General features: G+C 36.9%; 1 protein-coding gene across 2 annotated transcripts in view; it reads left to right on the top strand.

The window, feature by feature from the left end:
- DSC1 (desmocollin 1) overlaps positions 1-15,426 on the top strand; it is a 29,103-nt gene that overhangs the window by 1,230 nt on the left and 12,447 nt on the right. For both annotated transcript variants that reach the window (XM_017656713.3, XM_017656714.3), the window contains exons 2-9: positions 1,561-1,645; positions 2,867-3,069; positions 4,271-4,390; positions 5,227-5,382; positions 10,769-10,913; positions 12,103-12,269; positions 12,711-12,845; positions 14,302-14,487. In XM_017656713.3, the coding sequence (XP_017512202.2) occupies positions 1,561-1,645; positions 2,867-3,069; positions 4,271-4,390; positions 5,227-5,382; positions 10,769-10,913; positions 12,103-12,269; positions 12,711-12,845; positions 14,302-14,487 (1,197 nt within the window). The remainder of the gene's footprint in view (positions 1-1,560; positions 1,646-2,866; positions 3,070-4,270; positions 4,391-5,226; positions 5,383-10,768; positions 10,914-12,102; positions 12,270-12,710; positions 12,846-14,301; positions 14,488-15,426) is intronic.

The following is a 15,426-nucleotide window of genomic DNA, read 5'->3' as shown; positions in this document are numbered from 1 at the left end:
TGGTCTCTGCTCTGCCCACCCTTTGGTGAACCCCCTTTCCATCCGTCCTTGATTGCCAGAATGACTAAAAGGGTGTCGGGCTCCAACTCCCTCCCAATCACCCAGCTGCTGATTTAACCTGAAGAACTGAAGCAGTATTTCTGGAAACCTCCATTGGTTCTACCTGCAGAGACAAACCAATGAAGTGGAGGTCCTGGCACAGGAAGGAAGAAGATGGGTGTGGGGAGTGGGAATGTGGGATGTGGGTGTATCCTCTGAGAATAATGTATGTGTACCTATATGTATATGTATATACACATACATGTGTGTGCGTGTATATATCCAATGGCACAATTCTCTTTCCACATCATGTATTTAGACCATTACTAGTAAAATTCTTTATGCTCAGAAGGTTATTTAGATATGTTAGTTCATTCCTTTGCACTAGGAATGAACATTTAAGAAAGTCAAATAAATAAAATGACTTATGGTTTAAGAAGAGGTTATTTAAATTAAAACTGAATACATATGTAACTTTTAAATTCCAGCTTTTGATATTATCCACCTAAAAGAGTTTTTGTAAAATTACAAATTATTTAAATAGGTTGATACAATATATACACAGACTTGAGTTGGAAAAGAAGTGTAGCCCCATATTATGGCTGAAAATTCTGTCTTTCCTTCCCCCAAGTAATGGGTCCCCTAGTTAGTAATATGTCCTCAGAGAAAAATTAATCATAACATTAACCTGTTTTGGGGAAATCTAGCTCTACTTTATTTCACATTTAAATAATCAAAAAGCAGTCATTTTGATAAAAAGAAGAGGAAGGAAATAAATGGAAAATGCCAAAAAAGAAGCAAAATATGTTTGCACTTATAGAGACTTTTAAACTGATAGTTTTTCTTTTTCAGGTAGCTTCTGTCTTCTTTCCTTGAACTGCCAAGCTTTTTAAAATAATAGTTGTGCCTTGAATTTAATTAAAAATGTTTCCCCTGTCGAAAGCTGTTTTCTGTATTTTGAAATATGTTTCTTTTTAGTCTACTTTTTTAATTTGAAATCATTGAAACTTTGAAGTTTATGCTAAGCCAGTCCAAGGAGTGATTTGAGATCAGTGACTATTTGTGAGCATTGGTTCTTTTGAGGTTAAAAAATCTTCAGATATTTCCTAGACTTAATCAACTGTACCCAAATTGTTTGGGGCTGTGAAAATGATTTGTGTACAAATATGTGATTATTACATTCCAGAGTTAAGTACTTTATGCTAAAAAATCAGAATGACATATATAATGACCTTAGAGAAGATAACCCCTATATAAAAACAATGGTTTGTAATACATTTTCTTGAAATTATGCAATGTGATTTAGGTTTTAAGAACTGTTCACCACTTTAATTTTTTCATTGATGCTAAATGACTGTGGTGCCCTTACAGCTACTTTCCTTTTAAAAAAATTTGACAAATATTGAAGGACTAGAAGATTAGTTTGTTTTGGAAATTGAAATCTTTTTATCAGTAGCACAAAACTGCATTGTAAAAGTTTGTGACCAAATATAATTCCTGTTTTTTTCTTTTTTTCTTGAGGTTTTACTGTTATTTTGTGATGCTTGTGAGAAAATTTCTCTTCAAGTTCCTTCTCATCTTCAGGCTGACACACTTGTAGGCAAAGGTGAGAACCATTTCTAAGAATTTCATAGTTTCAGCTTCTACATTTAGCTTCAAGCTGCTCTTGTAAATTTGGGATAAAAGCCATAAAGTAGCTACTTGGCATTGAAATTGACATCAAATGAAAGGTGGACTATTTGTTTTCCGGTAGTGGTTAGAGACGATTAAAATACCAAGTTAGTTATATACTTTTCTTGCCAGAAAAATGAGCAAACATCAGAGGGCTCAATTAGCTTAGCTCAGTTCAAATACAGTAAGTCACCAAAACTCGAAACGTATTTTAATTCATATTGACTAATCTGCTGCCAAAATTCCAATACTCTTCAACTGATTACATACAAAACAGGTTTGTCAAAATTTAAATGTTTTGAAATAGAATTTGGGCTTGAGGTTGATTCCTGTGAGCAAGTATCCACCCAGAATTTATGTGGTGTATTTCATACGACAGCTTGTGAAAGTCAAATAAAATTTCAGTGTCTTCCTTTCACTGCCATCCTTGAAGCACAGGCTGATTTTTCCAAGCCCAAGAGTAACATTCCTTTCATAAGGTTTTTCAGTGGCCTTAAGTTTACATTTAGAAAAATACACCTTCATGCAGAAGTGGGCTCCTTCCCCAGGACAGACTTAGCCCAGTGCTTTGAGGTTTTAAATCAGTCCCTTCCTTGTATCTTTTAAAAACATTGTTAAGATATAGTGTTGACTCTGAAGACACATAATAAATATGCAAAACATGTTAAATATGAATCTGTAAAGGAAATGTTTTGATGGTAACCACAATACTATGGTAATACTAAGTATTATCAAAGTATAGACCAGTTTTCTTCTTTTTTTTGCTAAACAGTTTTAACTACTAAAGATTATTGCAATCAAATTCAAAATCTTCTGATGTCATAGTTATACTACATGTTGCAGAAAAGAACGAATTTGTGTATATATGTACAAACCCATACATAAGAGTTAAGATAGAAACAGTAAATCCAGTGACACTAAGAAAGTATTTTAGGTCTATTCATAAATTAATTTATGATGAAAGGAGTGGGTTTTGACTCCATAAATTTATTTAATTTTCAGGGCCCCTAAATTTTAGAATAGCAGGTACTCAACACATTCCTGGTGTAACCACCCTCTTTTCCGCTTCTCCTGCACAATTCACGGTTGTCACTCCTGTAAAACTTGTTCTATTCTTGCTTTATCTTACAAATGACTGTGCAATTCTCCCCTGCAGCGAATCTGAAGGCGTGTCTCCCGTCGGCCAGCCTGATCCTGTCAAGTGATCCCGACTTCAGAGTTCTAGAAGATGGCTCTATTTACGCAACACGTGATCTCACTCTGTCGTCTGAAAGGAAGAGTTTCTCCATTTTGCTTTCTGACAGCCAGAAGCAGGACCAGAAAGAGATAGAAACTGTACTGGAAGCAAGAGAGAAGAAGGTATATTAGGCAGACTTGAGCATAATAACCTGCCGAAAAGAGTCCTTCATTTCATATACTTTATTCGTTGCTAAAATCATCGTTTTGAATGCTCCCCTGTTTGTCCATCCCCTGCAGTCAACACAGACATGGACTCTTCTAACAAGTGTTACAGTTCCTCACAAAATGGTGTAAAAAGGAACAACTGTTGCCAGGACGCACAGTCAGAGCCCCTGAGCGTTGAGGAGTTACCCCAAAACGGACGCCCACCCCGAAGGCCGCGGGAGGGGTGGGCCTGAGCTCAGTGAACAAGGGCAGGCGGAGGGCGCAGGGCTCCACCCCGAGTGGCTCTTTCCCAAGTAACTGTGGTTTTGAGTCTCTCATTACTGAAGAGAAGAGATTGCCCAGAGCTTGTTCGCATCTGAGTAGAAAATTCTGTGCGGTCGCCCTCTTCAGAGCATGGAGTATGGCCAGGCCGTGTGCCCAGGCCATTGGCTTGCGTGCGTGGTGGCGATCAGGGAGGGAAAGAGAGAGGGCTCCTGGAATCCCATACGTCTCACTTTAGGCAGACTCTGCATGATGAATTTGGTCTCATGAAATAACTTATCAACAAACGATTCGATCTATGAGAGACTTTCCCAGCTAAACTCCTGTCAATTACAAGAGTTTCTCAAGTTTAGAATATGCTTACATTTTCATATGCATTACATATATTACACATTTAGGAGAAGACTTTCCAAACATCATTTTGCATCCAAACTGTAAAGTCTCCGCATCACATAAAATAAAATATACCTGAACAAGTGCCGACCTGTGTCTTTATGTAGGTTACAAATGCACGGCACACTAACCAGTGTTTTAACAAATTCCAGTTGTCCCCTCCTAGAGGAATGGAACCAGTTCTTAAATATTTGTTAGTACATTATCTATTTTTAGGGGGTTTATTCTTTCAAGATGACATCTTTTATCAATGCCCTATTAAGTTCTGGTTGATCAACTGGTTAATAAAGAAATAGGTGAAACTGGTTCTTACCCGTGTGTGTGTGTGTGTGTGTGTGTGTGTGTGTGTGTGTGTGTGTGTGTGTAGATATGGTTTGGGTTTTGTCCACAATACTGTTATCTACAACACTTGTTTTCTTGATGTTGGTTGGTGTGTATGTGACAGTCACAGCTCTTAGAATGATCGGCAATGCTGTATTTCTTCATCTCTCATCAAATCCAGCTTCCTAAGAAGAGACTTGCTAAAGACACAGTTCTCAAGCGCAGCAAGAGACGGTGGGCTCCAATTCCCTGCTCGCTGATGGAGAATTCACTAGGTCCATTTCCACAACATGTTCAACAGGTACATGTCATCTTGCTTCATTGTACGTTAAAATCACTTTGTTTTCAGCACTTTCCATTTGAATGGAATGGGGGCTTTCCCCTGTTGGTACTGATAAGTATCATCTATACCCTAGAGCTAGGGTCTTGCAGAAGACAGCCTGCGGGTTTGATCACTTTCCTCCAGAATTCATAGCTCGCATCTAGAAACATATTCCTATTTTGAGTTTCTGATGCTCTTAGGTCTTCATCCAGGCTCTCCTGAACACTCTACCAGACTTTAGCATTCATGTACAGAGGGCATGCCTACAGATTTTGGGTAATTTGATACTCCTTTTAATTAACATTTATCCTCACAGAAAAGGCGCTTATTTCTGTTTACCAAGAAAGTGGTGTCACTGTTACATAGCTGGCATGTAGACATAAACAAGCTTTGAAGTTCTGCAATTCTTGAAGAACTAACTGTGGAAGGAAAGTTGCATTCTTTGTACTTTTTTGATCACAGAACTTTGCATTCCAAATAATTCGAATTCACTGAAATTGTTAATATACTTTATATAAGAATAAGAATAGTTGACTAAGAATTGCAAAAGTATATTCAACACCATGATTTTTCCATAAACATGCCAATAACTTGGCAGAATTTGGGATCAAAAGATGATAGATCGAGGCTTTGCACATTGTAGAATAGGAATAAGAATTTGAAAACCAAGAGGGAAAGTGAGTAGATTAGCAGAGAAAAGGAACAACAGATGCATAGGAAAGAGGGCAAGTAAGAAAACACACCATCACAAGAGATTGGGTTGAAGATACTTATGGCGTATTTGTCCTTTTTCTAAGCTGTCACTTACTTTATAGGTCCAATCTGATGCAGCACAGAACTACACCATCTTTTACTCCATAAGTGGGCCAGGGGTGGACAAAGAGCCCTTCAATTTGTTCTTCATAGATAAAGACACGGGGGATATCTTTTGTACAAGAAGCATAGACCGTGAGCAATATGAACAGTTTTCGGTAAGATTATTGGATTATTTATTCAGAATTATGTTTTTTCTTATTGATTTGATATTTTTATTGCTGCTTCTTTGCATATTGGAAGAATCAATTATTTGCTTTAATATTTTAAATGCTGTTCATGTGTAACATAAACTTCAAATTTCTATGAATGCTACTGATAAGGAAGGAAAGATAATGGCTATCAGAGGGAAGAAAAGCTGTAGGAAAGAAATGACAGAATTTCAAAGGACAGGTTTTGATCTGTAGAATCCTGGGACAATCAGTGACTAATAACACTTTTATTATTCTCGACTGTGACTGTACTTATAAATCACATGAGAACTTTTTTAAAAACACTGATGCTCTGGTCAATTCCCAGAAATTCTGATTGTTGTGGGATGGGGCCCAGGCAATTGAAAATTTGCAGTCACCCAAGGTGATTCTAAGTCTATTCTCAGGTTGAGATTTGGTGAGTCAGTCTCTTGAGCAATATTGTGCTTTTCTTTTCTGCTCTCTGTCCTTTGGCAAAGAGAACCTTAGATATTATTTTATTTCTTTAGTAGTCCAAAATAAACTTACCAATTCATCTTCTCTATCTAAGCTCAGTAACCCAAAGAAATATCCTAACTCTTCTGAAAATTAAATCCTGTTTTTTCTGTTTTAAACGTCACACATCTCCTGAGTGGGCTGATGTCTCATCTGACGTACAAGAGAAATTCACAGTGAGCTCCAGAGTGATGGTGAATGGAACTCTTTATGTACTTGGTATCTTGAATTATGAAAGAGTACAGGAAAGGAGTTCTTTGCTAAAGTAGCATATAAAAAGGAAAATTATCCAAAAGTACCATCTTAGCAGACACTGGAAAGAGGAGGAATTGGTAGCCCCATGAGGCAGCCATGGAGTTACGGTCACAGGGATAGGGGCCGGGGGGCGGAGTAGATAGCCAAGTGTTCAGGGCAGTGCCATCTGCAGTAGAAGGGCCCTTGCTGAAACAGAAATTAACGAGAGTAACAACACACCTTGGCTGGAGCGTTGTTTGCAGCTAAGAAGGAGAGAAAGGCGAGGCTGGAGCCCATTAGTAGAGACCAGAATGTGAAGGACCTTAAAACTCATGCCAAGGGCCCTAACCTAAGGATATCAAGGCACTATTTATAGGAGTGAAATTTTGAAACAACATAAATCTTGCACTTTAGGTATTCATAATTAAATATAGTGGTTGGATTAGAATGACGTATTTCCTATAATTTTATGCCTTCATCCAATTCTTCAGATAAACATACTTTACTCATAATAATATTGAATTGTTACTTTATGTAGGCTTTTATAGGAGAGGTATACTAAGCATTATTACAAATATTTTGATCCTCTATCAAGAAACCAGATCATTGATAAATATATATGTATGTATCTATACACACACACACACACACACATATATATATACATTCATATGTATGTAAATATATAAGTCCTCTGCCACTTTTATAGCTCCTGCTCAAGAAGAAAAGATCTAACACTAGAAATAACTCTCAAGGAGAAATAAAAAGTTGCGTACGCTGTGTGCTGGAATGACTCCTCATTTCTTATTTTGCTGCTAACATCCTGTTTATGGACCTTTGAGATTCAGCTGCTTCCTACTGATCAGTCTGGTGTCTGTCCTGGCTTCTGATGGGAGCCTTGCCAGAGGGAAGGGGGGGCAAATAGTTTATCATTAAAATAAGTAACTTGTTATTTTTTGACATCTTTTAAAGGACAAAGGAATACCATGGTTTAGAATTTATGCTTAAAGTTGGGCTTTTGAATAACTTCTCCTCCAGAATTACCCATGTTTGTCTCGCTCCCATTAGCCTGGTTAAGATTGAATTAATATTGAGAGACACCACATCGCAAACTAGTAAAATTCACAGAAGGAAGTGTAACAGGTGGAAATGTGAGACGTATCATAAAGTCACTTAGAGCAATAGAGCATGCGGGCCTTCTGTGCTAAAGCTAAAAGTGTGTCTGCTTTTCTATCAAATCAATTTCACTTAACTGTTTTATGCTGGAGAGCTTATTTCTCTGGAAATCAGTAGATCTTCAGTAACTGCACTTGCCTTTTAGGCTTGGACAGGTCACAGCCTCCCAGAGCCCCTCTTCTCTGTTTTATGGGCTGTCTTACCTGTGTCAGAGCTGGGGTGATCATTAAATGCCATGCCGTTGGTGATATCACTACATAAACTGTAAAGCTCTCTAAAGATACTGTAATGATGGATCACAAAAACACATACTCCAGAATTTTGTCCTCAGAAGTGGGGATTTTGATGGAATTTCCCAATTCTTTGCTTTCATATAACCCGTATATATGTTATTTAATCTCACTGATTATTGAGAAAACAGCAGCCATGGATCTAATTCAGTACATACCCTTACTGAACTCCTATTCTCTCTCTAGCCCCATGTTGCCTTTTGTTTAATCTTGGCTTGTAAAGATTTTTCTGGGTGAATCACACCATTATTGCAGTTAGAGGAGGTTGCCTTAAACTATTAAATTCATCTAATCTTTTAGGGATTCAGATAAGGCCATTTTTTCAAGTTTTGCAAAGAATTGCAGAAGAAGAAGGTTTTCCTCAGTAATGCCAATGAAAGAAAGCAGCTGTAACTACTCCCTTGGAGTGTTGAGGAGAATCTGTACCTTTCATAAATCCACAGGGAAAAATTGATTTCAGTCTGGTCCCTTCTTACCTATCCAGCCAGAGTCTTACTATCTTGCAACATACGATTCTTTTCCAGACACAAGTCTACCCATTGTCTTTATGTATGTGTTGCTAATCACATTCTGTTCCTGCTCAGCTTCAGCGTCATGCTCTCCGCCTTCCTCTCCTTCGTCTACACTGTATCTCTTCCTACAAGGCCAAGCTCAAGCTCCATCTCTTATTGGCAACTATTTGCATCTTCCCAAGGATAAGAGCAATTTCAGCAAATTATAGTGCTAAAGGGCTAAAAGAGATGAGATTCTTCAAGCTACAAGGCTTCAAGTGAGAAACAATATATCAATAACACACACATGGAATTTAAATAATGCTTTTCTAACAGCTAAAAATATGAACAATTTCAAAGTCTAATATTCTATATTAGACTTATAATAATATTTAAGTATATGATTGTTGCTTTTAATATAAAATAATGGAAGCTAAACTGCAAAACAATTTTTTCTGAGTTTTTTTGAAACTGTTGCTGTGGTGACTAAACAAGAAAATATTTATAATTAGTTTCTTTAGTATATGAATATAAGTAGATTCTCCTAGGGAGCTAGGCTGTGCTTTAAAGTTTAGCTATATTCCTAGGTTAGATCATCCTCCTCACACAAATGATTTCAATTTTGAGATTTTTATTTTGGAGATCCTTGGTCTGTTATTAGAGAAAAATAAAACCAGTGCCCTGAAATCACACCTGAGACAAAATCACTATGTCTGAATCAATGGATTGTTAAGTAATTATATTAATGTGTAGTTAAATATCAAAACATATTATTATTTCAAACTACAAGTATTTATATAATAGGAAGCAGATGAGTATCTTCATTTCTGATAAAGAGAAAAACTAACAAAAGTTAGTATATAAATTATAGCAGAATGGACTTAGGTTAGATAGGGACATATTTTAATGCCAGTGTGATGAGATAGAAGCATTTATTACAAGTGATTCCATAAAATGTTTATGACACTTTTTATAGGCAGACAACTTAAGGGATAGTTTGTCTTCCTAAAAGGGAATGTTGGACAGAACTGAATGAAAAAGCTATTTATTGAAGAATCGCCCAAATGTCAGTGTCTCAGGCTTTGTCCCTGAGGACAATTGTAGTTTAAGAGGGATATAAAACAATTGCAGTTTTCTATCTAAAAATCTCATAGTGGCAGCAGTTTAGAGAAAGGAAAATTGATATCAAATATGACTTCATAGCAAACATTCATTTCAAATTCATATCAAATATTTTGAAACAAAGGGAGAGATTATTAGGAAGGCTGAATAGTGACATCCAGATGTGATGGTGGTGGTGATGGTGGCGAGTGATACACCCCTGTATTCCTCTCCAGAGTTCAGAATTTATTGAGAAATAAGATATAGCGATCAGAGTGATGGAAATCAAAGTATGTTCTATTACTGGAGAAGCCCACCTGGGGGTTGTTTGGTAAAACGTAATATGGGAAGAGAGAGAACATGGATGGTTGTGTTAGCACCTCCCACCTGAGTCTGGAGGCTCATTCCTTTCTCTGCAGGTTAGGACAAGCAGTGAAAATGGAATGTTGCCTTTGAACACAACAGTAGGAATGTTGTGGTTCCTTTGAACCACAGTGAGAGCTCACTGATCTGGTCAGGGAGTATCATGATTCCAATTGTGTATTATGAAAATGAGCCTAACTCCTGAACACTGCCTAGATGGGAGAAGTTCAGTTAGAACAATGCCAGAAGAATTAATAGAACACATAGGATACATTTAGAGTCACCTGAGAACAATGGCCTTGGGGACAGAAATGAGATGGTGGATGGTAGGGACCCAGAAATGCTGTGATCACTAGAACTTGGCAACTGACTGAGAAGGCTGATGAAAGAGTGGGGAGTTAGATACCTGGGGCTCTAATCCTGGTTCATTTTGGAAGATGGCTACAGTCGGGAAATCAGGAAGAGCTCATTGTAGTGAGGAACTGAGTTAAAAGAGTTTGCTTTGGGCAAGCTTAGTTGGTCCTGTCATTGAAGGAAATCTGTCCAACTCCACAACCATTTATTGAACATTTACTATGCATTAACAACAAAGGAAGAATGGAGAAATAATTTGATGGTGTTGGAAGGGAAAGGACATTAAATCAAGGTATATCATTGGTCAAGGTCAAGATGTATCATTTTGAAATGGAATTTAGAATGTGTATATGATTTTATGAGCATTTTTTATTGTGTAAGAAGTACATGTTTATGATAGAAAAATGAGAAAATGCAGCTAAGTAGAGAAAAGAATTCACAATTGAATCACTCAGAGATAGTTGCTATGTATTTATATGTATATACAAATCTGTAAATAAATAGAACCACATTGTTCATAAACTTTTAAAAAATACTTGATATTAGCCTAACTGGGGGAGGTCTACGTGCATTCCAACAAGCAGAGCAGCATGCAGTTAACGTAGGTGACAGAGCGGCACCATGCAGCCAGTGTGCCCATATTTGGTGGGAGAATAATGAGAACCTGAACCAGGAATGAAGCCATGTGGCAGGCATACACTGTGTCGTTGCCCTGTCACGTACATCCTGAACTACATAGACTTCTGTGGATGACTTTTTTAGGCATTACATCTTTCCCTAGCTGCTGGTTTAATGTGGTATGTTGCTGGTCCTTTGAAAATAGGCTGATGGTGTCCACTTGCCTTTCAGCTCTATGCCTACGCAACAACTGCAGATGGCTATGCCCCGGAGTACCCACTCCCCTTATTGTTCAAAGTTGAAGATGATAATGATAATGCCCCCTATTTTGAAAGCAAAGTGACTATCTTTAAAGTACTTGAAAATTGCCGACCTGGTAAGTTCACCTCTTTGGAAAACACTAGGTTTTTGCTTCAAATGAATTCCTCAGTGTTTTAGAACATAATTATGCAAAACATTTTTAAATGACTGAATTTCAAGGATATTCTACATACATCTTTATAGTTTTATAAGATGATATACTCTTCAAAGGCAAATTCTTTATGCTCATTTTCCTATACAGCTGGTGAAGGCAGCTGATACATAAAGTTACTGTTAGGTTAATCCACAATGAATATGATAGGGTAATAGACAAATATGGGTTACATTGTCTATTCTGACCACACACATGTGTGTTATAGATGCATTTATAAAGCAATAAGTAACTTGAATCTTTACAAAGTTTCAATATATTTTCAAGGACCCAGAAATATATCACGACTTGGAAATGCTTATCTGACTTACAACAACATATACATTGCTTTTTGGCATATTTTCCAAACAAAATAAAAAAAAATTAAACTGATTTGATGCTGTAGGCAGCCAACATTATGACCTTAGGCAAACCCAGGGATATAAAAGGCTGTCACATTCTAAATTAAGAAAAAAAATTTGCAAGAGACATTGGTTCTTACGCCTCCACCATTCTGCTGCCATTATATATGTATGTTGAATGTTGTTCTCCTACAATAAGTGGTTTGCTAAGGCAAACATTTCCAGTACTCTGATTCCTGGGTGCACAGCTTGTCCAGATGATACCCAGACTGGTGCATACTGTTCGTGTCTTAGGTGTATTAATAATTATTTGCGTGTATTAAAAACTGAGCCCTTTTATTAAAATATAAAAGCATAAGGTCCTTATTTTGCAAAGCTGTGCTGTTCCTCTAATTAACATTATCAGTTTGGCTCCAAAAGAAACAAGATACACAGAGAAAACGGCCCATAAACTGAGGTGGTGGATGGGGGAAGAATTTGAGAATCATTGTTATCAGGAGTGGGGTGGGTGTTCTCATATACATAGAATACAAATCATGTCATTCACAACAGCCACGTAACAGAAGTGCTGCTGTCAAGGGAGCTTAAAGTTTTGGAATTCGAGCATTCAGACACTCCTCCATGTTTCTGTAAAATTAACTTACTTTGATTTAAAGAGAATAATATACAGTAATGGTTTGATTTTATTTTTGTTTTTAATTCAATCATATTGCCATTTAAAATTTCTGACAACATTGGATTCATCTAAACAGGAACTTCCATAGGACAAGTGACTGCCATAGACCTAGATGAACCTGGCACTCTGCATACTCGTCTGAAATTCAGAATCTTACAGCAGATCCCAGACCATCCGAAGCATTTCTCCATACACCCGGACACAGGCGTCATCACCACAATTTCCCCTTTATTGGACAGAGAAGTACTGGATTGATTAGTTAATTTCCCAGCCCCTAAGCTACGTTTACACTCATAATGAATACCCAGAGCAGTGCAGCAAGGCCTGCTGCGTGCGACTCTCCACGCCCGCCTCTGTGCTGCTCTGGGGATGTCCTTTGTCCCTGCAGAGATTTGGGGCAGACGAGAGGTAGTAGTTGAGGTCTCATTGAAGATCACATACTCAACCTGATGTGTGGCTGTGAAAATAGCTTCACGTTTTGAAATGTTGTGTTAGACAGCTTCCCATTGTACTAATTGACCAATCTCTTGTCCCATATTTGTACTTACCATGGCTTTTTTGGGAAAGAAATATATATCAGAAAAGGGGATTTGTAAAATAATCCAAACCTGAGCAATGACTATGAGAATTGCAAGATAAAGGAAATAGAAGTGTTCATCAATGTTCCATTTCCCTTTTTTTCAGAAATGCGATACATACCAGTTGATAATGGAAGTGCGAGATATGGCGGGCCAACCTTTTGGGTTATTTAATACAGGAACGATTACTATCTCGCTGGAGGATGAAAATGACAATCCACCATGTTTTACACAAAATTCTGTGAGTATATCTCTGTACTCATTTACCAAGTTCTTTCATTTTTTCAAAAAACAAATCTGGAATTTGGTAGCTCTGTGAAATTAACACATCTTGGTTTTAGTAGTTACCACTTAGAAATAGCAAATGCCAGAAAATACTATTTCTGTAAAAACAATTAAAGCAGCAATTTCTCCTGGCTTATGGGGAAAGAACTACTCTCTTGGCCATCTAAGAACTTGTTAGCCTTTGAGGCCATAAATGTATTCAGTGTTTTCTTGGAGGCCAAGCTCCAGTATCAGATTCCTTAGATTTAAATTCCTTATCTAGGTTGAAGGAGAAGAGGCCCTCTCTGGTATCCTTTGCACTTCAACTTAACATGAAAATGGGACTAGCTTTGTATCTTCTGCTCTGCTGGGAAGTCACTCATACAGGCTGGTCCGCCACCATCTATCTGCAGGCTCTTCCTGTATCATGTATGAGCAAACTTCCACTTAGAAAGTACACAATACAATAAATACAGTATAGGATGATGTCTGCAGGAAATGGTTCTTATTCTTTGAAGTTTTATTGAGTAATCTTCATTTTTTTAATTAATCTATACAAGAGTACAAGTCAAAGAAGTGAAAGCCTGCAGTGATAGGCACATTCATTTTTTATGACAATTTTTATATTAATTCCTACAACTTGTAAAGATACATTTTATCCCACTATTTCATATGAGAAAATGGAAAGTCAGTTAAGTAACTGGCTTGTGATCTCATACATACAGACCATGTAAGAAGAAAAACTGGGATTAGAATCAAGATCTCTTATGCTCTCATGACCTAAGATTGTCATCCTTCTGTAAATTCATTTTACATTCTAGAAAGTCTCTGATTTGCTAATTCTTTTAGTCTTTTAATATCATGTGCTTCCATAACCATACTTCTTTTTTTAGGTATGGGATGGGAAACTATGATTTAATTTCTCGAAAAAGGAAAACCTTCTTCTTTAAAGTGTTTGCCAGTGAATCAAAAATAAATTTTTTAAAAATGGCTTAATAACAAGTCTTCTGGTTATAATAATAAATCATTGTAGGTTTATAATTATCTATAAATTGAAAGCTTCATATATTAATGAAAAGCATTTATTAGGTACTTGCTATGTCTAAAAAATATCGACTGTAAATAGACTGTAAATAAATCATAGACTGCAATTATTGTAGAGATTCAGTATAGAGACAAATCTGAGGGCTTATATGATTAAGAAAATCACTTCAAAGAAGCTGAGAAATTAAGACATTAGTCTTTGATGAATGGATAAAATTTGAAAAAGCAATTTATTAAGGAAAGAAAGAAGCTGTGCATTAAATTTGTGAATTCTTCCCAATACATGATTGCACATTTTGTATCACTTTATTCTTTCTCTTTCCACATAAGTTTTATAGAAAATCATATGGAAGTTATGAACTTATAATAATAAGAGGCCATTGTTTCAGTATTTTGCAGAAGTAGAAGAAAATAGAATTGACGTTGAGATTTTACGAATGACGGTTCATGACCACGACTTGCCGAACACTCCTTACTCAAAGGCTATTTACAAGATCCTACAGGGAAATGAAAACGGAAACTTCAAAATCAGCACGGACCCAAATACCAATGAAGCAGTCTTATGTGTCTTCAAGGTAAACAAAACAATAATCGCACAGATCTTTAAGAAATTCCAACTTACACTTGGGCATTGATATGTACTATACACGCATTGATGTACGTGTGTGTATACATAGTAATTCCTCCTGTATGTATATGACAGAGAATTGCAATGCCATGCTGAAATGATTTACATTGTTTACATAAACTTTGTTATTACAACTATTGTCTTGGTGGTGTTATTTTACCCTCATTTTCTCTCTCAGAGGAAAGGCATAGCAGGTAAAATTTGATTGTTTTATATATGAGGAAAACTACCGCAGAGAAATAGTGAATTAGTGATTGGATATTGGCCTTGGAAGGGGTCTCAGACACTCACTCATCCAAATCCCTTCTTTTATAGACACAAGAGACAGAAACGGAAGGGTCACTATATGCAATCCATCCTCTTGACTTTTCGATTCTTATGCTCATAATTGTAGTTTTACTTCTCTATTCTGTGTTTTATGACTATTTACTAAATATTCAGGAACTATTCCCATGAATCCCTTATATCTGAGGTTGGCAGTGTTTCAGGATTTTTAAATCAACTGCACTTACTGGCTCTCAGCATGATCGCTGCAGCCGGATCCGGCTCCTTTCTGAGTCCTGCCACATCTCCTGCCCTCACGCATCTCTTAGAGACAGTGTGCGCTTTTTTAGACACTATATGCACAGACTGTACTTTCCTCAAAGATTTTTTCAGGAAATTCCTGTATTATGTTATCTATTCTTTTTCTCACTTTCTTTCTGCTCCTTTCCCTCCTTCCCCCCACTCCCTTCTTTCTTCTCCTCTGGGCTTTTGTGTTTCTTTTCCCTTGTTTCCCCTTTTTGGTTATCTTGATAGATTTTTACTCTCTAATCATTTAACTATTGTTTCAGGATTCTTTCTAATTATTCAGTTCAGGACTGAGAACTTGGATTAGGAGCTAAGC

This window comes from Manis javanica, chromosome 9, assembly GCF_040802235.1.
Source record: "Manis javanica isolate MJ-LG chromosome 9, MJ_LKY, whole genome shotgun sequence".
Taxonomy (NCBI): domain Eukaryota; kingdom Metazoa; phylum Chordata; class Mammalia; order Pholidota; family Manidae; genus Manis; species Manis javanica.
This window is presented reverse-complemented; position numbering and strand designations above follow the sequence as displayed.